Source organism: Acipenser ruthenus, chromosome 6 (assembly GCF_902713425.1).
Source record: "Acipenser ruthenus chromosome 6, fAciRut3.2 maternal haplotype, whole genome shotgun sequence".
Classification (NCBI taxonomy): Eukaryota; Metazoa; Chordata; class Actinopteri; order Acipenseriformes; family Acipenseridae; genus Acipenser; species Acipenser ruthenus.
The window spans coordinates 41,985,718-42,012,332 of NC_081194.1; the positions used below are offsets into that span (position 1 = coordinate 41,985,718).

The following is a 26,615-nucleotide window of genomic DNA, read 5'->3' on the forward strand; positions in this document are numbered from 1 at the left end:
TTATTAATTGGCAAAGTGTCATATCTCCTAGGGAATTCCATCATGTCAGTTGACCAAAAACCATTGAAAAAGACCAAATTAGGTATTTGGAAGACTAGGGACAGACTTGGTGCTATACCAAAAAAAAAAAAAAGACAGACAATAACCAAATGTACTATTCATTCATTTTCTTACGCTACCTCTAGTGGTAAAAGCAAAATCGCTACAGTGGTGATCTAGTTGGTAAAAACACCAGTTAATGGAAGTCTACATGACTGCCTCATTGCTTTGTTTGGCTTACTTTACATGTTTTATTATATTGATATTGAACCAAACTCATCCTTGTTTTAAGTACATCAGGCCATTCAATGTTCTACAGTAATAAAAGGCTGCCTGAGATTTAAGGGGTGGTACAGAACCAAAACTTTCCATTCACCTCTCGGAACTGTACACACTGCAGCAGGTTTCTGTCTCATGGACCCTGGAAAAACACAGGATTAAACTTTCAGTTTTCTTTAATGAAAATTGCTGAAACATAAAACATTTCTGGAAACCAAGTGTCAACAATGTTTATTTTCAAGGGAAGGAGGAAGAACAAGCATTTACTGTTGAGGTTGCCAAAAAAAGGAGGTCCAAAAAATGATGGAATGTGAATGGAAAAATATTACAGACTTCTTTTTGGAAAGCATAATATAAAAGCTCTCCTTGTTTATATGTGCTTCTAAATTCAGTTTGTTTTTTTTGTTTTTTTTTTACTTGCAGCTGTTTTTGGCAAATGTCAAACTTCTGAATGTTTAGCTCATATATTTCTCTTCAGATCATCAGTAATCCTTGTGAAGATTACCCAGAGAAAAAGAAGTGTAAGATCCTATTGACCACTTGAGTTCTAGAGTATGGATTCCAAAAACTAGATTCTGGCTCCAAATCATCCCTAACACTAGACACTCTCCATAGCAAAAGCCTCACTTTTTTCACCAATATATTATGTTCAAATAATGTAAACTTGTGTTAATAGTAACGCCATACAGCATGTGTTATCAATTAAACATATCACACTGACATTTGACAAGACAAGCATTTCACAGATTAGAAAACATAAACAGTGGTGCTGTATACAGCACACCATTGCCCATTAGACAAACTGTATTGTACACACAGCAAATTCCAAACCATAATACAGTACATTATACTTTATGTGTTTTGCTTGTTTTCTTTAGAAAAAATGCGATCCTTGCTCTGATTAATCGACAGGGCCTGTTAGCATGGTGAAAACATCCAGACCAAAAATTCTGAGCAATACTTTTGACACCCCTTGTTACTGTTGGATGTTGTCATTTCCTAGGCGGAGCTGCCCTAATCATGTTTGCCGTGTTAAAATGGTGATGTGTTTATGGAAACACTTTTGTTACCATGCCTCGCTCTAGTCTGTACTAAAATAACATGGATTAGCAATAACCCCCTCAGTGTAAACAGATATCCACCAGCGAGGTTGATTACAGTTATGTAATGAAAAAGCTGTAATTAGTTTGGATTTTAAAATGGGGGACTTTTGTTTGTAGCATTTTTCTGTCAATTGCAATGCTTTTAAATATTGTGTTTTACTGCTGAAGCTGAACATCCCTTGAAAAGCATCAGGGAAGACAACTTTGTACTCCATCTTGCCAATAGGGTGCCCAGGTTCAAATCCGGTATTTGGCAATTTGCCTTTTACCAACTTCTACCAGCAAACCAGACATCCAATGATTCTATCTTTTAAAAGATAGATACCAGTGGTACTCAATTTTAGTCCATTACAATCATGGATCTTGTTTCAACCAGGACCCTAGTCATTTTACTTGAACCCAAATGTTCAAATAAACCAATAAAGACCTTGTTGAACAAGACTGTTCAGCTAAATAAATAAGTGTAACATGGTCCTGGTCTGGAATGGACTCAAGAGTCACAGATGAGAACCATGGTCTTACACCAAAGAGAGATGATGTGGGGAAAAAAAATGCAGACTTTCCCTCTTTTGACTGATTTCATGTGTTATACAAATGGAATCTGTGGCACACATTCTATTAGGACTGCATATCGCAATGGGGTACATTACAGACAGACTTGTCACAGTAGACTTCCCCAAAAAATGTGAGCTGTAATCACTGAATATGGTCCTTTTAGAACAGTTTATATAACTTGCAGTTACAGTACATTGAATCAGTGTTATCCTGTTTATAATGTTATGACAGTTGTTTTGATTATTTGGGTTAAACATCTCCCAAAATGTGGCGTGCATACCAAGGTGGTATATTATCAAATGTATAGTAGCAAATAAATAAATAGCATTTGCAGTGTATTTTATCTTAATTGTATTTATTATAATAATAATTATTATTATTATTATTATTATTATTATTATTATTATTATTATGTTTACCTTACCTCCCCTATTTATTAGTATTAATTTAATTACCAATAACTACCAATGTGCTGAAAATATTTTTGGTTATTTGCCTGGTACTATACTGCACACTTAAACAACACTTTTAATGTGATTTTATGTTTTTTTTTGTTTTTTTGTTTTTTTTTGTTTGTTTTAGCTGGTTTATAAATTTTGAAATGACTGTACTGCATATGTAATAAGACTCTTTGTGCATGATAAATGAGAGTTCCTTGTCTGACTGAAACACCCTCAAGAGTGGGGCTTGTGTAATTAAGGTTCCGCTTGTCATTTACTATGTGTGGCCAGAACGATAATATTGAGAAACAGCAGGCAAAGGGCAAGCACATTGGGGTTGTTTAGCTGTTCTGTGGGATTTTACCAACTCTTTTTTCATTATCCTTAAAATAAAACTCTATAGATCAGGAACATTCATCTCAAACAGGAAAGCCCAGGCTCATCAGAACAATCCATTCATTCAGGCCGAGATTTATAAAAGGATTGCACATGTTTAAGACTGTAAAACGGGCGCTGAGGATTCTGAATTCTTGGATGGGATTTATAAAACACACGCAATAGCATAAACACGCACTTAATACGTGATTTGCGGGGCAATGTCTCTGTGTGCTTTAGCCCTTGATGCATATGTAATTCTAAGGTCTATTAATTTATTCAAGCTGACGGTAATTGCAGGCCTCGTATTTTCTTGATTATTTTAAGAACTCTGAAAAGCAGGTGTTAATTTGCCGCAGTCAGACAGTAGTCTATATAAAAGGCAAGGTGATGTGGGAGACTTGTCTGCAGCAAGAAGACATCGTTTTCAAGGACAAAAACATTTAATAACATTTTGCAAAGAGCTCATTTTTTAACCCTTCTGATCAAGTCAGTTTGTAAATTGAGGTTTATAATACCGTATTGTTTTGCAAACTCCAATTTTCTTACATGACAAAAAAGAAATTCTGCAAATAGAGAATATAGAATCCATGTAAAAAAAGGTTCTTAGAAGCACCTAAAAAGGTCTCCCCACAGTGGCAAAGCATGAGAGCCTTTACTTCTAGATTGTCGGCATCCATATTGGTAAATTACAGTTTTCGCTTCCAGGCATCCTCATCACCATGGCTAGTACCAGGCTGAGGTCTTTGTGTGCCATTCATTTTCTTTTGGAATGTGTAGCCAACACACGCAGGGTTGACCCAAAGCTGCTATTTATTGTGAGAGGTGTGTAATTCTCCACCGCTAATTGCGGTGAGGGGTATTTAAATTGTTTGAATTAGTCTTATAAAATAGGTTGTTATTTTGACGCTGAGTGCGGCCGTACTGGACACACACATTACGTGGCTTTTTGCGGTCAGTTTTTCCCCTTCATAATTTTGGGCCTCGGTGTGTTATTGCCCTGGCAACAGGATGCTTGGTCCTGGACTGTCATACAGATGTAAAGAACATCATTTAAACAATAGTGATGCTTTCTGAAGTTCAGTTCTATTACAACCAATCTTCAATAACAATACTTCTGTACTAAGGGATGATTATTGACAATAGCTGATATATCTGTGTGGCAGTGTGCCCCACCCATGTGTGGATTTTGTGTTGTGTTGCATGTGGTGTGTTAATGTTGGTGTATAGGTATTGGTGCATGGGATATAAATGGGTCTGTGTAGCATGAGTAATTTAAAATATATAGTTGTATTTAGACACAGGGATGTATAATCACTTCACGTGCAGATAAAGTATGTGAGCACAGGATTGCACAAATGAATTCATGTGCTGGGATTCAAGTGAATCATTAATTGGTAATTGAATCCTGGCACAACAGTATAAATAGATGCATTTTTTACTCAATTGGGGTTGGGTGTTCAGTGTGGAGAGAACGGGAGAGAAAGTCGGGAGTAAGCTTTAAAAGAATAATAATAATTACAATTGCTAGTCGTGCTGAATTATATCAGCACGATACTTGTTTGTTTAGCATTCGTCCACCCTGTTTGTTAGTGTTAGTCCGTTTTGTTTGTCTGTTTATTTTGGCCTCAAGTGCCGTGTGCTGTTTTTGTTTAAACCTTTTATTTTTACAATTAAATGCACTACGCGCCGCAGCGTCTCAGTTTCACCTGCCAGTACTGTCTGTGTGTTTTTCATTCTGGTCTGACATTACCCCTACAGCCAGCCTGATCACAATCTGGTACTACAGGTCAATGGTAACAATATCAATCACTTCATACTGGAAATTCATTGCAGTACCATACCAGGCCCACTGTGTAATATTAGTTCCAAATCCATTGTGTTGCTATGGGCGGTAAATATTGGTCTGCTAAAGGTTCTGCTAGGGTTTCTTCAGGTTAATACACTGGTGATATGGGTACTATCCTTATGGAACTTTTCTTACTTTTGACTGTATCAGCCACCAGCCAGGCATTCTGGTGCAAACCAATAACTGCTTCCCAGGCAGAGTCTACTGTAGAAATGTATATGAAGTAAAAGAGATTCATAGGTTCAGAAATTGCACTTCAGCTGTCATTGGGGAAAGAAACACCACGATATGTAATACTGCTCTGCTGGTTTAATACAGTCACCTTAGCAATAATTGAAGAGTCTAGCTTGAATACTACTGGGAGAAGATACAACTATGAGAAACTGTCAAGTAGACACATTTTTGACAATTGCTTTTTCAGTGTCTTAATTTTAAATGAGTTCTCATATTTATAACTCTGGATTTATGTTTTACTTTTTAAAGTTATGGATGTATACTACAGGGAGAAGGTACTATACCATGGACATGTCTCGCAGTGTTAAGGGAAACTGCAGTCATTAGTGATTTAAAAGTTTTAAAAAATAAAAAAAAGTATACTATACCCAAAACGTATGCCCTGGTAAACTGCAGTCTAGGATGTCCTCACTTTAATTGATTCAGCATATTTATTGTAAAGAAAAGCAAATGTATATCAGTAATTTGCAGGATACAGATACAAATGGTACTAAACATTCCTCCCACAGTAGATAGTAAAGTAAGTTGCTGTTATAGCTAATTGACTGCAATGAGCTAACTGTCTGCCTCCAAAGTATATCTGCAATCATTTGCTTCACTTGTTGATGGTGTTAAGCCTGTCGACTTACAGTGGGGAAGGCAAAAACCTCAGTGGTTTACAACATCAAAGTTGCCATTTGATCCCGCCATTTTTCAAAACCCCAGCAAAGGCACTTACATCACACACGAAACACAGCACAGGTGCGCGGTACAGTATTTCTTTCGCTCCTCTGTGTTTTGCATTTAACCAGAGGTCAAATAAAGGGGAATTCCTGTGTGTCTGAGATAGCTTTCGCTTGTTTCAACTGGGCTGAAGTGGCCAGGCTAAAAAGGAAATTTGCTGTCCTGAACCAATGCTTTTAAGCAGTTCTGGTTCAGTGCACAGCAATCTGTCAGTAGGGTTTTGAAAAAAGCATTAGGGCTGCTGCAGCAAAGGGTAAACAATTCCACATTTCCACTGAGATTTGGGAGAGGTTTTTATTACCTCTTAGAAAACCAGTGATGGTGCTGGGTTTGTGGATGATGACACTAAAAAGCTGACCCGCTCTGCTCTAGTTGTGATTTCAAGTGTCAAAACGGGATTTAAACTCGGTGTGAGAATATGGCAAGTTTTCAGATGGTTGAACCCCTGGGGTAAGATACAGTACTACATATTAAATATTGGGCATACATTGAGATATGTTAAGATCAGTTTGCTAATGGATAAAGCAGGGCACAAAGTTATAAAACTGATGAAAAGACAAGCAAGCTTTTATATTTAGTCTAAGGTTTAAACAGAAAGACATGTTTTAAGATTGGTATGTACATTCAACACTGTGATGTACTGCAATTTATAACTTTTTAGTCTCTTTAAATAGGAAGTCGTCATCATTGTTGACAGCTGTTTTAGGAAGAAGTTAGCTGTACATTTAAAGATGTTAGCTGTACATTTAACTCTAGATACTGTACAAAGTGGCAATAGAAAAGTATTTAAGGTGGTGCTATATTATTTGTTGAAGTTAGTTTTAGATTAACATAGGCGGCGTTTACATGCACAGTCATGACAGTTTTCGTCACAACCTGTTTGCCGTGCTATGCAGTTATGATTTAGGAAAAAAAAGTCGTCCGTACCAATGCAGATTACTCAATTCATAGTCATTTAGGGGAGGGGATATTTAAATGTCCGTGTCTGCTTACTAAGTAGGAAAAGAACGACTCTGAATATCGTGAGGAGAGCCTCGTGCAGTGCCATGAAGATAAAAACATTTAACAAGAGAAATGAATTCACTTGTTGTCGTGCACATTCTGAATTACGCCACACATTAGCTACTTGTTTGTCTGGTTAGCTTTCCAACACACACACACTCACAAAATTATATAAAATAGAATTTCTACAAGTTTTACTACTTGGAATTTATATTTGTGTGTGTTTGTGGAACATCTAAAAGTTACATTTCATTAGAACCGCCTTTTACAATACATGCTTTTATTTTGAATATAACCTACAATATTCCATTTTTTTAATATATAGGGGCCTACAAGCCTGTTATCTCTACTGGACCTGGCAGCCATCAATTCCTTCGTTTTGTACAAGGTAGGAGAGATTTCATCTTGAAGCTAGCCACAGCTCTTGAGCAAAAAAAAAATTAATCAGAAAACTGCAAAGCTGCAGGCTGCAGCAGCTCAACCTGGATTCTGTGCTGCGAGTGACACACGCAAGATAAATAGTATCGTCGGTGTCGTGACAAAACCTGTGTGTCACTATTTGGCACTTTTGTTTTTTTTACATGAATATAATCCTCTCACCTATTTCTATGTCATGTTAATGTCTCATAACTCAACAACTAATAAAGTTGATTCAAAACACCATGTGACTTAACCTCAATTGGATAGTACAGTGTCATGAAAAAAAACCTTGTATGTCAACACTATCAACTACTGAGCAGGATTCCATGTGATCTTTGCAAGTTTAATTGAGGTAAGAGGTATTTCTGATATATTTGAACTATCCCTCATTATTAATCTTTGTATTCCTTATTTAGATTATTTAGATTTTTTAATTGTAAAGTTTATATTTTGATTAGTAACTTTTCATAACAAGTTTAGGCTTATTGGGTTAAGGCTATAAGGTTTTGACATCCATTGTGAATATTAATAATAGGCTTGAATAATAAGAAAAGTTTATGAGGCAGGCCTAGTAGAGAATGTGCAGTGAAACAAAAAAAAAACAGCACTTGAGAATTCTAGACGATCATGTTCTCTATTTTACCACCTGAAAGATGGAATAAGAAAACCCATATGTAAAAAGATGTTCCTCTTCACACCTGGGCTTGGGGAATGGTCTGTAAGGAACTGGATCCAAAACCATCAAGAAAACCTACCAGTAGTTGAAGACAACACGAAGCAGCAGCGTTCTCGTCCTCGTACATTTGACCTTGAAGAATGAGAATTTCTCAGAGCATTCCTTACCAGTTTTCCAAATGTACCATCACACTACTGTCATTCGTCAAGTTCAAAGTTATACTTAGAACCTGTCTTTACTACTTTACGCCATTTACACGAAAAATACACAGAATATTGTGAACAAAATAACAAAACTGCACTGTGTCGCCAGATCCTCAGTGAGGAGATTAGAGAGTTAAATCTGAGTCTTTACCATCCTAGAAAAGATCAGTGCGACACCTGTTGTGCTTTCAAGGCAGGTAATGTTTCTGAAGATACATGGCAAGTTCACTGCCAGAGAAGAAAAAGAAGCCTGTGAATCAAAAGAAGCAGACAAACAAAGTGGCATAGATGGCAAGCATAAGGTTTTGATTCTTGGTATGGACCTTCAAGCACTCCTTCTTTGACCAATGCTTAAAGCCTCAGCGATATACTACAAAACAAAGCTTTTAGTTTGCAATTTTACAGTATACAACATGAGTAGCCATGTTGCCACCTTCTATGTTTCGCATGAAGGAGAAGGAGGATTATCTTCAAATGAATTTGCTTCCTGCATCACTGACTATCTCAATGAGCACAGCGAATATGATGAATATATTCTGTGGAGTGATGGCTGCGGATACCAAAACTGCAATACCATTCTTTCGAATGCCTTGCTTCACTTTGCCATAACTAATAAGAAGACCATCACACAGAAATACCTTGAGCGTGGACACACACAAATGGAATGCGACTTTCAATCCACAGTGTGATTGAAAGAAAACTGAAGGGCAAAGACATCTACTGTCTTGCAGATTATGTTAATTTGATGCAGCAGTCCCGTAGGAGGCCTGCACCATACACCATTAAGTATGTGGATCACACTTTCTTCAGTGACTTCAGCTCAGTTACATATTACTCAGCAATTCGTCCTGGCTTTCAAGTTTGAGATCCCACTGTGCAATAGTTATACTGTATCAAGTACAATATGGATGGCATACTAGAGTTCAAGCTCCATCACACAGACCTGTGGAGTCCAATGCCCAGACGTCAGAATAGAAGTGTCTCCGACAGCCACTTAACAGTTCCTTCATTGTATGCTTCCAGTCTGAAGATCAAAGATCAAAAACATCTGCAGCAGCTAAAGAGCGTCATACCCCATGATTAGCACGGGTTTTATGACGGACTGGTGCATTCAAATTTGGGATGTCAAAAGAAATGCTCATTTGGCAGCTAGATTCACATTCAAAATTTAAAGGATGTCCTACGAATTCAGTTATCTGAGAAAATATTAAACACTATCTCATGAAATCCATAAGCATGAACTTTTTAAAAATAACTATTGGACAAAAGACATTTCTCATTCAAGCTTTTTTAATGAATTTCTAATGAACTTTGTTGTTTTTGTATTATGGTTAAGATAATACTCTACGTTTTATACAGAAGATTGTATCTTTAATGTGTTTAAAGATATTTAGTTTAACATCATTTAATAAGACTACATGAATTTAACAATTTCAAATGATATTTTATTACATTTTATAATTAAAGCTTTTGTTTCAAAAACAATGTGTATATGTTTATAAAACCTTGTATTTCTGTGTAAAAACCTTGTACCTCCATTTTCTACTTTGTTTTTTTTAATTTTTGCAGAATTCATAATTTCAATAAAGTTCTGAACTAATCTGATGCTTTTTCTTAATTTCATAGTACTACTTCTCTAACTCATTAAATTAAACATTTTTTTGCCATTCCTGAATAATGTATAAATTTGACATACAAGTAGTAGACAAAAAAATGGAAACACCAATGTAAAGTCACTTAATAGGGCGTTGGGCCACTATGGTATCCCGCTCTGTGGAGTTCTCGGCGGACCGTTTTTGATGAAACTGGCTGCTCGCGCCTCAGGTTGAAATTTGCAGTCAATTAATCTGCAGTTGCTCGCCTGTTTTGCCTTGCACTTCGAATTAATGCACAGATATCACGATCTTGGAGTATGCACTTCCGCCCCGTTGCCCTTTGCTGATGATGTCTTTCCCTCGGAGTTCCATGCCAACATCACCTTAAACACAGTTGCTCGTGAAACATCAGCAAGTTGAGCTGTCTTGGTCACTGAAGCTCCTGCCAAATGCTCCCCACCAATCACCCCTCTTTCAAAGTCACTGAGATCTCCTTTTGCAGCCATGCTAGCCATAATTATAGGCAACCAGGTCTGTCCAGCATTTTTATACATGACCCTAAGCATGCTGGGATGTTATTTGCTTAATTAACGCATGAGCCACACCTATGTGGAAGCCCTTGCTTTCAATGTACTTGGTGTCCCTCATTTACCCAGGTGTTTACATTTTTTTGTCCACTAACTGTACAAGTTTTTGTCACGACATCAACGATATGTTACTTTCGTTTTAGATTAAAAACTACTTTTGTTTTTACAGTTTCTTTTGAAATGTTTATTTTATTATAGTTTTTCATTTTTTTAAGTAGTGCTTTATAGGTGGTAAGTTCGAAAATAAACCCTTTTATGTTTAATTGTTCATTTAAGTACAGCGTTTCGGCTGTGCAAATGTTTGATATGATGTGCTTGAATAAAACTTTTGAGTTGTATCAGATAGTTTGTCTTTCATTTTAATATTGATGGTGTTAAAATGTAGCGGCGGTTGTAGGGATGAGTATAACCATGGCGGTTCTTTTGTTGAAATAGTCCATTAATGTACAGAGTGTGTGTGTTGGCGGGGGGGGGGGGGGGTCTGTGTTTTGTACAGCCTTTCTGCTGAAGATTACGTAATATTAAGTCAGAAAAACGGGGTCTTCACTGCTGAAATCTCGTGAGCCACAAGCACGATTCCTGCTCAGTCCCACACAGTCATGACTGTAGTGTCGATTTTCAAGTGCATGTAAACCCAGCCATAGTTTCATGACTACATTCTTTCTCCTGAAATAAGGAAGCACTTGTACACAATATTATCAAATGGTATTACTGTACTACTGTATTCCCTTTTCGCAACTTCCTCCTCCTTTAAATTTTATCTGCCACATGTTGCTTTCCAAACATGGATTGTCTTATTGTAAGTTACATCAATGAGATGTTATCGATACTGTTTTTTTTTTATAAATGAATACATTTACAGGGAACACATACAGTAATTTACACAACACGATATCATTCCAGTAATAGAGAAAGGAGTCTTTAAGCTGCGATCTTTATTAACGTTGGCACCTTTATTGAAAAATGGACTGATTGCATTTCTGAGTCTTTTTTCTAGGAATGGCTTAAAGATTTCAGGAATATACATGTCTAGATAATATAATGGGCAGTTAGATTCACAACATCGCCATTTATGTGACTGTACATTACTGTATACAATATATATTGTAAATATATGAGAGAATTCATTACTGGGAATTGCATGTAGTTGTGCCTTAATTACTTTAGCAATACCTTGACTTGTGTAAAAAAAAAAAATCAAAAAAGAATATAAGCAACTGGATTTGTGTGGCTATTCTAGCATTTTAGTATTTTTTTCTAAAGGTATTTTTTTTTTACAAATGTTGGCATTGACTGATGCATATACTGTAGTTTAGTACTTTTAATAAATACCTGTCTCATATTTTGATCTATAAAAGCTTTTCATATTAAATAGTGTGTTGGCAAAATCTCACTTCAGTCTGCTTCAAGTGAACCAGATTCAAATTTACTGGGCCCCGGTGCAAGAGTGTGAAGTAGACCCCCTTCAAAAAAACAACAACAAAAAAACACTAAGCCTAAAATAAATCTAATGAAAGTAATCAGCAGCTATTTGTTACTACAATTTTAAAGTTATTTTAAATAACCATGAATAATAATTACACCCGTGCGGATCAAATTAATGTAAATTACGTGTTAATTTCTGTACAGAAATGTATATTATACAAAGCAACAATAACTAAACATTGTTTGTTAACAATGTCAAATAATAAAATGTATGTCTTACCGCTTAAAGGTGTTGTACACTGCGAACTTTGGCTGCAGCAAATTTTTCGATTACATCGGAAAAGTTCACTTGTCTTGTGACTGTTTTCAATTGAAAGCACAGCCAATTCAGACAGTCTCTCTTGCGACATTGTTGAGCGCAGGTAATTTTTTATCAAAGAACCCTAAAGTTGCACAATATATACCACAGTTAAGATCTATAATTTGCTCAAAACAACGTGGTGCAGCAGTTTGTTAGAAAAATTGTATTGTGTAAAATAAATAAAGTACTTTCTTCAGCTGGTGGTAAACACAATTAGAGAATGATCTGTTATATTGCTTAAAATACAAATATATTTACCAATACAGGCTATTAGTTAAGAGCAGAGATGAGTGGTTTATTTTTGGCACGGGATAAATAAAATAGTGTATAGCAACACCATTAAAATGTAGTTTATGCTAAAAACGTTTTTATTTCATGCTGAGTAAGTCGGTTTAGTAGAAAATCAGCCAAAGCCATCCCTGTTGTATTTTCAACGTGGAGCTATTCCAGAAAGCTCTCCTGCACTTCAACTTGGCTTCCAGTAATTGAAACATATCTAATCATTATTGATAATTGCTTGTTGTGAGAAATATCTGGAGTGCAGTCCATCAGCACACTGTAGTACCGAGCTGTCTGTATTTTGTCCTGAATCTTTCCAGTCACAGTGTCAGCTAACAGCTTCAAAAATTAATTTTGGATATCCTTGCTTAAATAATGAACATTAGTGCCTTGCTGAACGCATTGCAAAAGATCAGCTATGACAGGGTCTACTGAACCACGAAAGGCTACATTTTGTGATGCGAAGTATAAAACACAGTCCAGAATTCTACAAAGCACAGCATGCCATTGTTCCTTTTTCTTGTTTAGCCTTTCTTGAAAATGTCTGCCTATTGTAATTTCGTTTTGTAACCTGATTTCTAGACGTTTCCACTTGTAGTAATTCCCCATGTGTGACTGGTAAGCTTCGTATTGAGATAGTTTTTGTGATAACTTTTGCCAGTTGGAGAAACGTTGTGTAAACATTCCCCTGTCTTCGCCAAACAGCTTACAGCAAAAACAAAGTACAGCGTCTGCAGATTTACAGGTCTATTCACCTTTTTGGATCCCACTTTACGCAATTTGCAGATGTAAAATGGCAACCAGCAGTATTTTTCGGGAATTCAACGTCAGTTTCTTTAAGCTGCACCGGTTTATGTTTCACGACTTCAACTCTTAGTTCTTTAGTATAAATGTCAGGCCAAGTAGCTGGGTCATGAAAATCATATGATAAAGATGATGACTGACTGGGTACCGGATTTACAATACACGACGATTCAGTACCTTCTATTTGCTGCTGTGCTTTTCCAAAATCGGTGTCCAATTCTCTTTCCTCTGGCTCAACTGTTGATTTCTTCTTCTTGCAAGGAGGTTGGTAGTTCCTCTGCAGCACTACTTCCATCTGTTGTCAGCCCACGTTGAAACCATTTTCTGTACACTTTTTAGCATTTTCAGCTGTCTTTTCTGCTCCTTTCTCTTGAAAAAATCTGATTTTGTATTTTGGTGGCAATGGCATATTCAATACGTTAGGCCTACTTATTACAACAACTGTGAAAAAGTTCACAGATTACTATCCGTTTCATCGAGTACTGTTTTTTTTTTAACCAGGTAATTCTTTTCCATTGGAAAATTGGGTCGTAATATTATAGGAGTTTGCACAGAGAATTAAAGTTGACCTGTAGGCCTATGTGAATTTTTTTTCAGAAGTATTTATAAATATATAGCCTAGTGTTTGTTATAATCTTTATGAATAGCAGCTGTGAAAGACATGCACTCCCCCCCAGTAAATGGAACAGTCTGTTTTTTATTTTTTTTTAAATCGAGCAGCTCACTGACCTATAATGTAAACTTTCACACTGATTCCCGCCTACCTATGTATAATATTTAGCTCTGATTTGATAATGTGTTTTGACTGACGGTACAACTTTGCCACGGTTTATTTTTGAACTACCGGAAGAACATTATTTGTTTATTTAATTTTTTGTCTGACTTGGTATGGACACATATGGGCCCCAGCAGAGGCTGGGCCCGGGTGCAGTCGCATTCCTCACGCCCCCCCTTGACGCCGGCCCAGGGAGAGTTAAAGTGGGCTACTGTTCACTTTAAAGCAATATGGAATTCTAATTTGAGAGACAACTAACAGATTTTGCTGAAAGCTTCTGAAGGTAGTAGATAATCACAAAGGAAAAGCAAGACCATTTTAAGTGGTACATTTTCTTACCTTCCACTGCACGAGTTTTCTGCATTACCGATTTTCAGCTGATTGATGCTCTGCCTCAGATTAAATCAAGTAGAAAGGCTCACTTGTTCAAATTGGCTTGCGTAAGCATTAATAATTGAGTGTACCAAACGATTCTATTGATGTGTCTTTAATGCATTACCTGCATTTACTGTATCATCTTAATATTTTAATGATCCATTTGATAACTTTAGACCCTAAATATCTGTGCAGATATTAGGGTTTATTCAAATCTTATTTACATTAATTGAACAAAATAAGAAAGGACAACCATGGGCAACCAGGGCAGCAATGATTCAATGTGACAAGTCAGCAAAGTGTTTAAATGATGATATATGTGACCATTCCTCAATGATAAACACTTATTTCTTTGAGGAAGTTTGGAATGGAAATGATGAAACATGGGTTGTGGTGATACCACACAAACCTCTGGTATTTATTGGAATTACATTTTTTTCCCTCCTTTTCAGATGAGAAGCCTGACTGCTCAACTGCACGCTGTGAGGTGCAGTTCTCTCCGCGTTGTCCGGAGGACTCGATTTTGATTGAGGGCTATGCCCCCCCGGGGGAGTGCTGTCCTCTGCCCAGCCGCTGTGTCTGTAACCCTGCCGGCTGCCTGCGCAAGGTCTGCCAGCCTGGATACCTCAATATCCTCGTCTCCAAGGCTTCGGGGAAACCCGGCGAGTGCTGTGACCTGTACGAGTGTAAACCAGGTTAGAGGCCCATTAGGGTTAGAGGTTAGGGTGGGAGTTGGGACTCTGTTGGCATAGTTTTTATTAACCCCTTTACAGCCAAGCATTTTTGCCATAGGTGTAACTACAGCCAAGCATTTTATGACTGTTTTTACCACACTGTCTTAAAGTGCTATAAAAATATTTAAGACAGTGAGTGATATATATATCTGAAACAAAAACACACTGGAAATGTGAAAACATGCCAAGTTCTCAAAAGTGCCCAGCCGTAAGTGGAGATATCAGAAACACAAACCAAGTTTCAAGAAACCATTGGGGCAGCCTTGCCCAGCACAAAGCAAATAGGCATTGTTTCTACTAAATTGTGTTTTTCAGGCACAATAAAAGCGGATCGAACTTGCATCAAAAACCCCCACCACTTTTACAGTTCTGCCTATTTCCTTGGTGCTGGCCAAGGTTGTCCCAATTGTTTCTTCTAACTTAGCTTTTTTTTTTTATACAAGTTAGAAGAAACAATTGGGGCAACCTTGGCCCCCATTGGTTTTAAGAAAGTTGGCTTGTGTTTTTGATATCTCTACTTTAAATGGCTGGGCACTTTTGACAACTTGGTGTTTTTTCACATTTCCAGTGTGTTTTTGTTTCAGATATCATTTCTTTTTTCACTTAATGGATCATAACACACACACATTCTGGGAATAGCTAAATTGATCAGCCTATACTGAGACAATGTATTGCCGATTTGGATAATGTAAATAGTAGCCTAGTCTGTTGAAAGGGTTAAGATGTGAATCTGTGTAGCTTGGCGGTTATGCAGTTGGAGTGAAAGTATGACTAGTTAGTGTTCAAATCCTGCCTTTATATATATATATATATATATATATATATATATATATATATATATATATGTATATGTACGTTAGTTGTGTGCAAAAGTATGTATGTTCAATGAAAGTGTCATTCATAGCAACTACATTTTAAAGATGGTGCTCAATCTGCTATTATTATTATTTGTTTATTTAGCAGACGCCTTTATCAAAGGCGACTTACAGAGACTAGGGTGTGTGAACTATGCATCAGCTGCAGAGTCACTTACAATTACGTCTCGCCCGAAAGACAGTGCACAAGGAGGTTAAGTGACTTGCTCAGGGTCACACAATGAGTCAATGGCTGAAGTGGGATTTGAACCGGGGACCTCCTGGTTACAAGCCCTTTTCTTTAACCACTGGACCACACAGCCTCCTATAGGTGAAATACAAACTTTTTTAATACAATATTTTTTTTATTGAATGAACATAAAGTCAGTAAATTATATTTATGAGATACACATCATTGATTCATTATTTATATATTTATTATTTATGCAGGAAATTAATCAATTGAGACCATGGCCTCATTTGCAAGGGGGTTGTGGTAAGCAATTTAGGAGGATAGTGACCTCAAACATTAAACTTCAGTTTGAAATAATGTTAATAACATTTTCGCCTTTTTATTTTGAAAATACAGTTTTAGAAGAAAAACAGTTAACAGTTATATTCATATTATAAGACTATTGCATACACAATTAAAAACTGCAAAATCAAATGTCAGTTAACGTTTGTCTAGTCACGTTTTTTTTAGCGAAAGAAAGAAAGAAAAGTATGCTTCTTAGATGGTTAATATTCTCATAAATCATAGGAAGGGGTGAACTACAAAACAGGTTTTGCCTGTGGAATAAAGACAGAGACTGCTTTTTGACAGCAAGAAACCCTTCTTAAAGGTTTTTATTTGATATGACAACATTTTCACTGGGCTACTGAGTCTCATTTTAAAACACTGTTTTGATTGTTCAGATAATAACAGTCAGGTCAAATTAAAGTAGTTTGATCCAATTAGATACATACAAACACAACATAATGAGAGCTCATTTTAAAAAAAAACACAGTTTAGATTTGAAACATACAAATCACTGTGTTTGTTTTTGCAAGGCTTGCTGCTGTGGCATTTAGAATTACACTGAACGCCCTTACGCACACAGAAGCACTTCTTTGTTTGACAAAAATGAAGCTTTGCATAACACCAGAATGAAATTCATTTCGACTGTAAAGGCACTCCAGAGATCCTCCAGCAGTCCAGACCGAAGAAGCTGTCTCTTCTTTTGTGCTTCGTTCTTTGCTTGTTATATTATATTTGCTTGATATTTTCCATTTCGCAATTTGTTCAAAATAATTTGTTCCAAGACAATTTCGTTATTTGATTATTTGTAAATGCTCAAATCTCAAAATATGTTTTCATTGATTGACCGAATCCTGACTGAGTGTAACATATATATAAATTTCCAGACCCTTGCCAGAACACATTTCTACATTTTCACCTTTACAAAACATTTTTTTTGTAAGATCATAAAATATACAAAAGTGAAAACATTTAAAATGTAAGTGATTTTATTAGTGATGGGACAAATATCTGAATATTTTGACATTTGTATTAAGCTACAAAATTCAGATTTTCGTATTTGCTAGAAATGTGGAATGTATTAAATGAGAACCAAAACAGTGAGTTTTTAACCTTTCATTTTACAACGGCATTTCCATGTTTTATTAGTGTTTAAAGTTAAATGTGTAGCTTGTATTGTTGTACACTATTTGGCTGTCACTGCAGTTGCTGATCTGTCTCGGTGGCAGTGCGCTGTGTGTATTCATTTTGAAAAAAGGGAAACTCAGGAAAGAACAGAAATGCAGCACTCTGACTGAAACACTTTATGCAGAGTCATGAGATGAGATGTCGGTGTGGTTCAGTTGTGTGTACCATGTGAAAGGGTTCTGGGGGTGCGCCTATATATATATATATATATATATATATATATATATATATATATATATATATACATATATATATATATATATATATATATATATATATAGTGCCGTGAAAAAGTATTTGCCCCCTGTCTGATTTTCTTTATTTTTGCATATTAATGACACTGAATGTTATCAGATCTTCAACCAAAACCTAATATTGGATAAAAGGGACCCTGAATGAACAAATAACACAAACATGTGCTACATATTTCATTTATTTATTAAAGAAAGTTATGCAACACCCAATGCCCCCGTGTGAAAAAGTTATCGCCCCCTTAGACTCAATAACTGGTTACGCCACCTTTAGCAGCAATAACTGGAACCAAACGCTTCCTGTAGTTATTGATTATTCTCTCACAGCGCCGTGGAGGAATTTTGGCCCACTCCTCCATGCAGAACTGCTTCAACTCAGTGACATTTGTGGGTTTTCGAGCATGAACTGCTCGTTTCAGGTCCTTCCACAACATCTCAATGGGGTTTAGGTCTGGACTTTGACTAGGCCATTCCAAAACTTTAAATTTCTTGTTCTTCAACCATTCTGTGGTAGACTTCCTTGTGTGTTTCGGATCATTGTCTTGCTGCATGACCCACCTGCGCTTCAGCTTCAGCTCACGGACGGATGGCCTGACATTCTCCTGTAGAATTATCTGATACAGAGAAGAATTCATGGTTCCTTCAATGATGGCAAGGCGTCCAGGTCCTGATGCAGCAAAGCATCCCCAAACCATGACACTACCACCACCATGCTTGACCGTTGGTATGAGGTTCTTACTGTGGAATGCAGTGTTTGGTTTTCGCCAGACATAACGGGGTCCATGTCAGCCAAAAAGTTTCACTTTTGACTCTGTCCATAGAACATTGAACATTGTTCCAGAACTCTTGAGGGTCATCCAGGTGCTTTTTGGCAAACTTGAGACGAGCATTCATGTTCTTCTTAGTGAGCAATGGTTTCCGCCTTGCTACTCTGCCATGAATCCCATTTTTGCCCAGTGTCTTTCTGATGGTGGAGTCATGAACACTGACCTTGGCCGAGGCGAGAGAGGCCTGCAGATCCCCGGATGTTGTTCACGGGTTCTTTGTGACTTCCTGGATGATTTTACACCTTGCTCGGAGAGATTTTGGCAGGACGGCCACTCCTGGGAAGATTCACTACTGTCCCAAACTTTCTCCATTTTGACAATATGGCTCTGACTGTGTTTCGGTGGAGCCCCAGAGCCCTAGAAATGGCTTTGTAACCCTTTCCAGACTGATAGGCATCAACAACTTTTTTCAGGAGGTCTTCAGGAATTTCTTTTGTTCGCGGCATGATGTGCCTCTAGAACCTGTGTGCTGACAACTTCACTCTGATGGTAAGGGCCAAAGTTAGTCAGATTTATATTGGGCAGGGCTGGCCCAAATCAGGCCTGGTTGTTAACCAAAGTACTCAAACAGCTGACCCTAATTATCACTTTAATTGGGTTGAGTTAACTAGGGGGGCAATAACTTTTTCACACCTGAAGATTGCATGTTTGATTACCTTGCACACCAAACTTTGGTGTTATTTTTTCTCTCAGACTCCCTCTATATACTACTACAACCCACAAAAAAATCTGACCAAATACAATGTGAAAAATGTGCAAAAATGCAGAAAATAAGACGGGGCAAATACTTTTTCACGGCACTGTATATATATATATACATACTTTTTTTATTGTTTTAACTGGCGAGCTAGTGTAAGGCATTGGAAAATAATGCAGCAGGGGCGATGCTATGATGCGCTATAAACAGATATGCTATGGTTTGACTGTGGCGCTAAACTGTAAGATTGCACTGTGCCTACAAATTCGGGACAAATGCCGTCCCGAAGACATTAAGGCCAGGACCGGGACTTGATCTTTACGCCGAATGAATGAATATATACAGTAAAATACAGAGATTACTGTACATGGGATGTTATAGTTTATACTTGCATATACTTCCAAATAAACACATTTTTAAAGTTTAGAATATCACAGAATTACTAACATGTACTAGATGTTTTCGTTGTACTTTGAAATAGAAAATACAAATAGGAAGTTTTTGTTGGCCTGAAAAAAAAACTCTGCAGGCTATCTGGGAATGTGGATGTGTGAGAGCAAGACAGCTGCAACACCAATCAAAGCCACTCTCTTCAAAGCGAACAGCTTATCAATCAAGCTGTGTAAGTTAGCAGAGACAAGTCTGTCAGGTTCGTAAAGGGCTTGACTGTCTCTATATGAAGTTTGATGTAGTTTAATGATGTAACACCTTAGTGTTAGAAGGGACGCAAGCGCAAAATCGAACATGGATGATGGCAGCTACCCAAAGACTACTAAGGGAATCGAACATAGCTGATGGAGGCTGCAAAGGGGTTGACATGGTAATGTTTATCATAGTTTACCATGCTTGTAACAATTGATTTGAAGAGTTCATACTGTTCTATGCAAAGGTGTCCATGCTTTATCATTCTTATTTTCTTTACAACACCATCATAATTCTTTAATACACTTTACCGTATTGCTGTATTTAATCATCAAATTAAAACCAAATTAGTCAAATATTGTTATGTGACAAAGTAGTACCTGTCTGAGTAAAACTTGTACACGAATCGGTTTAGTAAACAAGACACTTGTTTGGAGACAGTAATGGAGATAAAACAGGACCGTACCTGTATGTTTATTTCCCTGTGTTAAATACACAGGGTCGTTGGGACAAAGCAAAAGTCCGGTACACAGTTCAGGTTCTCATACAAAGGTGGGTCAATACAGGCAATTGTGTTCTCGAAACAGTCCAGAGTCATACACGGAAAATCAATAGTTTTCTCAATATATTTACACGGCTCTCCTACCTCACTCCACGCCAACTTCACACTCACCAAAACTGAGCTGAGAGTCATTTTTAAATAGGTGAATCACACCTATGTGCTCCTAACAGGTGCGTTGACCACACCCTGCCATCCCACTAAGGCTTCTGGGTAGTGCAGTCCCTACAAGCTGCCATTTTGTGGATTGTAGTCAATTTTGGGTCAGCCATTTTGTGGCTGGACACAATCTCCTTAAAATCTCCGCCCTCCTATACTTCCCCTTAATCACCCTACCCTTGGGTCTGCCACAGTTATTATGAGCTTTCAAAGGATTGTATTAAAACTTGAAATGCAGATTTTACTGTTTTTGGTACCAGATCCATATCCATATCTCATCTATTTAAGTACAGGTCATTTTGAACCCATTTGCTTTTGGGCAGAATTGTTGTTCTGAAGTTGTTAATGTTTTCATAAGGCAGATAACTATTTAAAATAATTAAGCATGTATTCTGTACACCAAGCATTGGTGGAAGTGTGCTAACTAGGACATGACTGACTTGCCAGGGTTATATAATACTGTATATACTTGCATCAATGATTAACCTTCACTGGGTTAGATGGGCTATTACGTACATTATTTTGACCCTTGAGGTGAGGGGAGGTCAAGCTTGTTCATAGCTGAACTCACAAATCATGTTATTTGCTTTCCCTGCAGTTTTCAGTGTGGACTGCAGCACAGTGGAGTGTCCTCCTGTTCAGCAGGTTGTCTGCCCAGCTGACAGCTATGAAACCCAGGTCAGACTCACTGCGGATGGCTGCTGCACTCTGCCCACAAGGTAGCTTAAGTCATAGAAATCTACAATCACACGAACAGTTATTCTCAGTTTCAGTTCCTGGTGGCCATAAAAGTTTTTGTTTACCCCAAAATGATCTTGGTTTGTTTTAGATGAGGAGTGTCCTGAATTTATGTTCAATTATTTTTTTTTCCCAACACCAGCTTTTAAACAAAAAAATGGTCTGTTTACAGCCACTAGGAGCTGCATTTAAGAACCACTAAAGGCAGTGAAATGTTTTGTGGTTTAAAACCATTTTTGTGGTATCATTAGTTTTCTGTGTTTTAATTCAAGAAACTGAGATAAAACATTATGTACACTGGTTCTTCCTGACAGGGACAGTACAGGAAACCAACATTAAAATTATAACCAAATTTAAACAAGTGTTGCAACTAATTAGAATTACTGTAAACCACAGAGTCTTGGATTAAGAGCAAAAATTGCATTAAAAACCAGAACAGATGCTGTCCCAGTGAAGGGTTGATTAATTTATTTGCCGTTGGCTACAAACCCGTCAACACTGGTTACATTTAGATTTATTTTGTAAATAGCCCCAAAGTAGTTGTTTAAAGATGCTATCAGTTAGCGAATCAATTAGACCTCTGGGTAAACTTATCCTGGTGCTACATAACTGAACACAGGCATACCAAATTGTGTGCTGACTTGTGGTAGAGTCTGTAGATTCAAAAGATGATCATTTTAATAAATACCTGCTGGCTTTTTTTAATTGAATTTGCTACATTATCTATCTGGTAGTTTACCAAAAAAAAGGAGAAAAACAGGGAGTTTTCAGATAAACTTGGTCAGTTTTAAAAACAGTGTTTGATAGTTGTTGGAATTTAATTTAATGTTATTGCCTATAAAGTATTAAGGGGTGTAGAACATTTTTAATGCAGATTAGCTATATCGTTTTTAGGGTTTAGGTATTGTTCGTTTAAACTGCCCTTCAAAATTTAATGCATTTAATGAATCAGACACAAGTTGCCAACCAATTTGGTGTTCCCCGTTCTGGAGAGTTGCTTCACCATTCTGTTAAATAATGTGCATGTCTTGTATATTGCTGTTGCATTTTGTAACGTGTGTAGGGGTGCTGTGTTAATTTAGTTTGACAGTTTATTAACGTTAGTTTGTCTGTTACTTTATTATTATAGTTTATTAACATACACTTGCCTTTTGCTTTTCTTAGACTTATTGAGTTCATTTCATATGTTGATACACATGCATCATGACAAGTAATACATATTTATTTATTTATTTAATCGGCTGCAAGAACATTTCACTTGCTTCCCGAGGGGTGTTCTCTTAGCCAGAGACTACTGTACCACAATTAGACACTTCTGATGATGCAGTTTTTAATTAATAATAGTCTTTCATTGTCTATGCTTTTTAAAGTCCTTTTTACCTTATGTACATTCTTTTACCTCTACATTTATAAACCATTTCACTGTTGATCCAATATAATGGCACTATTTTACCTTTTTTTCAATTGAACATTATTCATATTGCTTAGTTCAAGTTTCCCCTTTGAAAGCTGTCCCAGCTGCAAGTGGTTCGATCCATCAAACCCAGCCCACTTCGCTATGAACAGCTCAGTAATCACATCCCCAGGTATTGTCCCCCACATGCTCCAGTACCGGGCGTGGGTGTGCATATTGAAATTGCAGGCACTGCTGTGGAGTGCTTCAGGAAATTTATTGACAATTATTTTCAGCACAAAAAAGAGAATACTGAAAAGAAAAAAAAAAAACAGCTAAACAGCTAGCATGTGGAATATGTTCTACTTTATGGTTAAGTTTGCTGATCCAAAATAGTAATTATAAGTAAACATGCCTTTTAAACCTGTTGTAAACATGTTGTAACCATTAAATGAACTGAATCATTGAATAACATCAATGAATAACAGGCTATGTTACTTACTTTACCTTTTGATGTATCCTGTGTTGTATGTATTACATGGTTTTATTTGTAAATGTAACAAATCTATTACAGCTTAATGAGTTTTGGAAATGGCTTTTTTGCCCCTGATAACATGTCACTGCCTCCCCCCCACCCTTGCTATTCCCAGGTGCGAGTGTTTGCCAGGGATGTGTGGTTTCCCCCAGTGTGCCTCAGGAACTGTCCCCCGCATCATCTTCCTTGGCGACAGCTCACCTGGCAAGTGTTGTGATGTGTTTGAATGCGTCAATGGTGAGTGTTGAAGTATAGTAACGGTTGCTAAATTATGTATCTATGATAGAGCAATATTTTTGCTGGTTATTTGTTAGAAGACTTTTGCTTATGTATTTCCACAATTTGCTTTAGGAAGCAATTTGCCTTTTTTCTTTTCTTTAATGTGTGTTTTGTGTAATGCTATCACTTTGGACTGAAGTCCTGCATTTAAGGCACATAGCAAAAGCAGGTTCAATGTCTCAAGCCTTCCCTGGAAGCACCACCCTGTTGGGGGGTAGGGGTTGGGTGAGGAATGCCTGTCCAATCCGTTTGCCTCTTGTTTTCTTAGACTGTAAATATGCTGAATTGTGTGGTGGCTTTGTAGATGAGCAGACACCACTAAACTAATTTCACGTGTGACCTAATCTGTATTCACAACCAAGACTGCCAGAGATGAAAGGCTAGCGCATTAACTCACATTCCCATTGTATTTTAAAATACACTAGACTAGACCCCTTCACTTTTCTTAAGGGGTGATGAAATCTCCCATGAGCTTCCTCAATAAGCTGCCTGTGTTCTGTAAAGCTGGCTGGATCGCAGCTTTACATTTGATTTACATAGTATCTCCAGTCAGTACAATATTCCCTAATATAGTACTGTTTTGAAATAGAATAAATAAGGCTTTTCCTTCTTCAGGCATTAAAACAGTAATTACCAGCCCTAAGGTGAGTTTGCTGACTATTGAGCCACAAACATTCCCCTGGAGCCAACTGTCTGCAAGCTGCTGTAGGTACCAGCATTGGAACCATAGCTAGAATAAGGCCTGGCTGAGATGATGCTTCCCTCAGTTTACCGTTCAATACATGTACTTAATTCCCAAAGGCAGTTTGTCTTGCTTGTGAAGCCTTGACATTTTGTATGTAAACTTTTCCCAATAAGTCTGAAAAACCACAGTATTTGGTAGTGGAGCAATCGGCAAGCTAATTTCTTATTCGATTATCATATAAGTGTTTATCAACGATAATCGATGCATTGACATTTTATTTTTCAAATTAAAGAACAAACATTAGTTTTTTTAAATAGAAGAGCCAATAACTAAAAACACTGTTGTGCATAATAGTTAAACAAAAAGCCACAAATTATTCAAATAAGAACACTTCTGATTACAAAAAAAGAAATACAAAGGACAACTTAACAACTGAAAAGAATATGCATGTGTCCGCATCAGATGTCCCTTTAACGTTGTAATAATAATACAAAATACTATAATTTCACAGAAGTAATTTCTATCTGAACTATGGTTGTTCATTACTGGTAACATTTTATGTCCAAAGCAAAACATTTTAATTAATCTCACAAATCCTGACTAATTTAACTACCGTACTAAATTCAGCTTATTTTTATATAATATTGCACTAACTCTAACTCTCAAAAATTACCAATCTTTATGTCAGTGTCTTCCATTTGAAAAAAAAAGACGTATTGCCTTAATTTTTAAATCATGAAAATGTGAATACAATAGGACTACTTCTGATTTGGCTTGTCCAACGCGAATGTAGAGGCTTCAAGTGTGTATCCTAGCAACGTGCTGACGCTTATCTACTGTATTAGCACTAAAAGAAGTGCATTATCACACCGGAAGCGATGCGACAAGTGAATGTGTCGTACGACAACCGCACCACGGTAAACAAAAAATAGCTGGTGTGTATGATTTGTTTACCTTTACTGGAAGCATTCTGAAAAGCTATTATGTATACATTTTTATTAGCTGTGTAACATGACTAACAATAAAAATATGTGTGGTTTTTTTACAGCTGATGCTACAATCAGAGGAGAGTCTGTGCGCGCCTGTCAAACAGTAAAAACTCAAATATATATTTGTGTGTTTTTATTAGCATTTAATCGTAATGTTGATACTTTTCTAGCTTTTGTTACATCGAAGGATGCAGCAACAAAAATAATAAAATATGGTTTAATATATATATATATGAACATTTATTTTACAAATCAAAACAAGAAAACGTAAATAAATAAACATCTGAACAGACATCGGTTTACAACATACATATTTATAAAACTGAAACGATAGCAATACATTTTTAACTTTTCAACAGCAATCGGTTTATTATCAGATGAGCAAAAGCAACTGAACACCGTAGATAAATAAACTTAGAAAAAAACATTTTACAGAAGCGCACAGCACAAGACGTTATAAAAAAGTCTAATTTATTTTTCTTTTTTTAGACAAAATGGTATGCCTTTACCTTGAGTCTAAGGCTGTTCACAATCAACACAGATAATGCGCTTCTCCACGCCGCCTTTCTGCACAGGGCACAGCTGTCCGAAGTTTTATTTTTATTGCACTTGCCAACCTGGCATTGGCGTTTCTTGCGGCTCTCAGCGGGGTTGCCAGCTTCAGCCGTGGGTACACGCTTGGCAGTCTCCCTCTGTTCCAAATGTTTCTTGCGAAGTTCCTGTGCTAACTCTAAAATATATTCTCTCCTTGGTAAATTCTTCTCCGTGCATTCTTTGTAAAGTACCCAGGAGTTGATGGCTGCTAATACATTCCATGTCATCTGATCCAAAACATCAAATTTATATTTTGTTACATGGTAACACTCCACTGGTATTTTCACTAGCCCTGATACTAATTCACTGACCAAAGCAGTCATTCACTCAGGCAGAGAGTAGAGACTAATTTAATTACTGCTAAACACATTGCAGACTGGTAAATAAAAATAATAAAGTAGAATACAGTTCTGTATAATCAAAATACAATTGTTTTCTGTGTGGCCGTCAGTGTGACTGCTCCCGGGGGCTTTTAGGTATAATGTAATATATCTCCTTTATTTCTGCACTCCCGCGTTTCATGCTTTGTGAGAATATTTAATACATACGGCCAAAATGCCCGTCGTGGGGCATCTAGTGTTAAACCATAGATATGCATGTGTGTATGTTTACTGTTTACTCGTAACTCAGTTGTTATTTGTAATATTATATTGAAAAACCCAAACCTAATTTGAATACACACCAACAGTGCTGTTTGTTTTGTTGTTTTGATGTGTATTGCCACCCCACAGAGTATTGTGAGGGAATACCACAGTGTAGGTTGACGTGTATTAATAACGTTTGTTAATATATTTTATAGGGGTGGGCAAAATTTGTCATGACATTGCCACTGGTGTGAAAGGTATTGTCGCAGCAAAAATACCATTTTATCACCG

The 26,615-nt window shown here is 37.0% G+C and overlaps 1 protein-coding gene across 2 annotated transcripts in view; it reads left to right on the forward strand.

Annotated features, from left to right (window-relative positions):
• Nucleotides 1-26,615, forward strand: part of crim1 (cysteine rich transmembrane BMP regulator 1 (chordin-like)) — a 285,572-nt gene that overhangs the window by 90,584 nt on the left and 168,373 nt on the right. Inside the window, exons 3-6 of one of the 2 annotated variants that reach the window (XM_059025390.1) lie at nt 6,925-6,987; nt 14,552-14,794; nt 21,126-21,246; nt 23,309-23,430. In XM_059025390.1, the coding sequence (XP_058881373.1) occupies nt 6,925-6,987; nt 14,552-14,794; nt 21,126-21,246; nt 23,309-23,430 (549 nt within the window). The remainder of the gene's footprint in view (nt 1-6,924; nt 6,988-14,551; nt 14,795-21,125; nt 21,247-23,308; nt 23,431-26,615) is intronic. The other variant, XM_034017044.3, reaches the window with a different exon arrangement.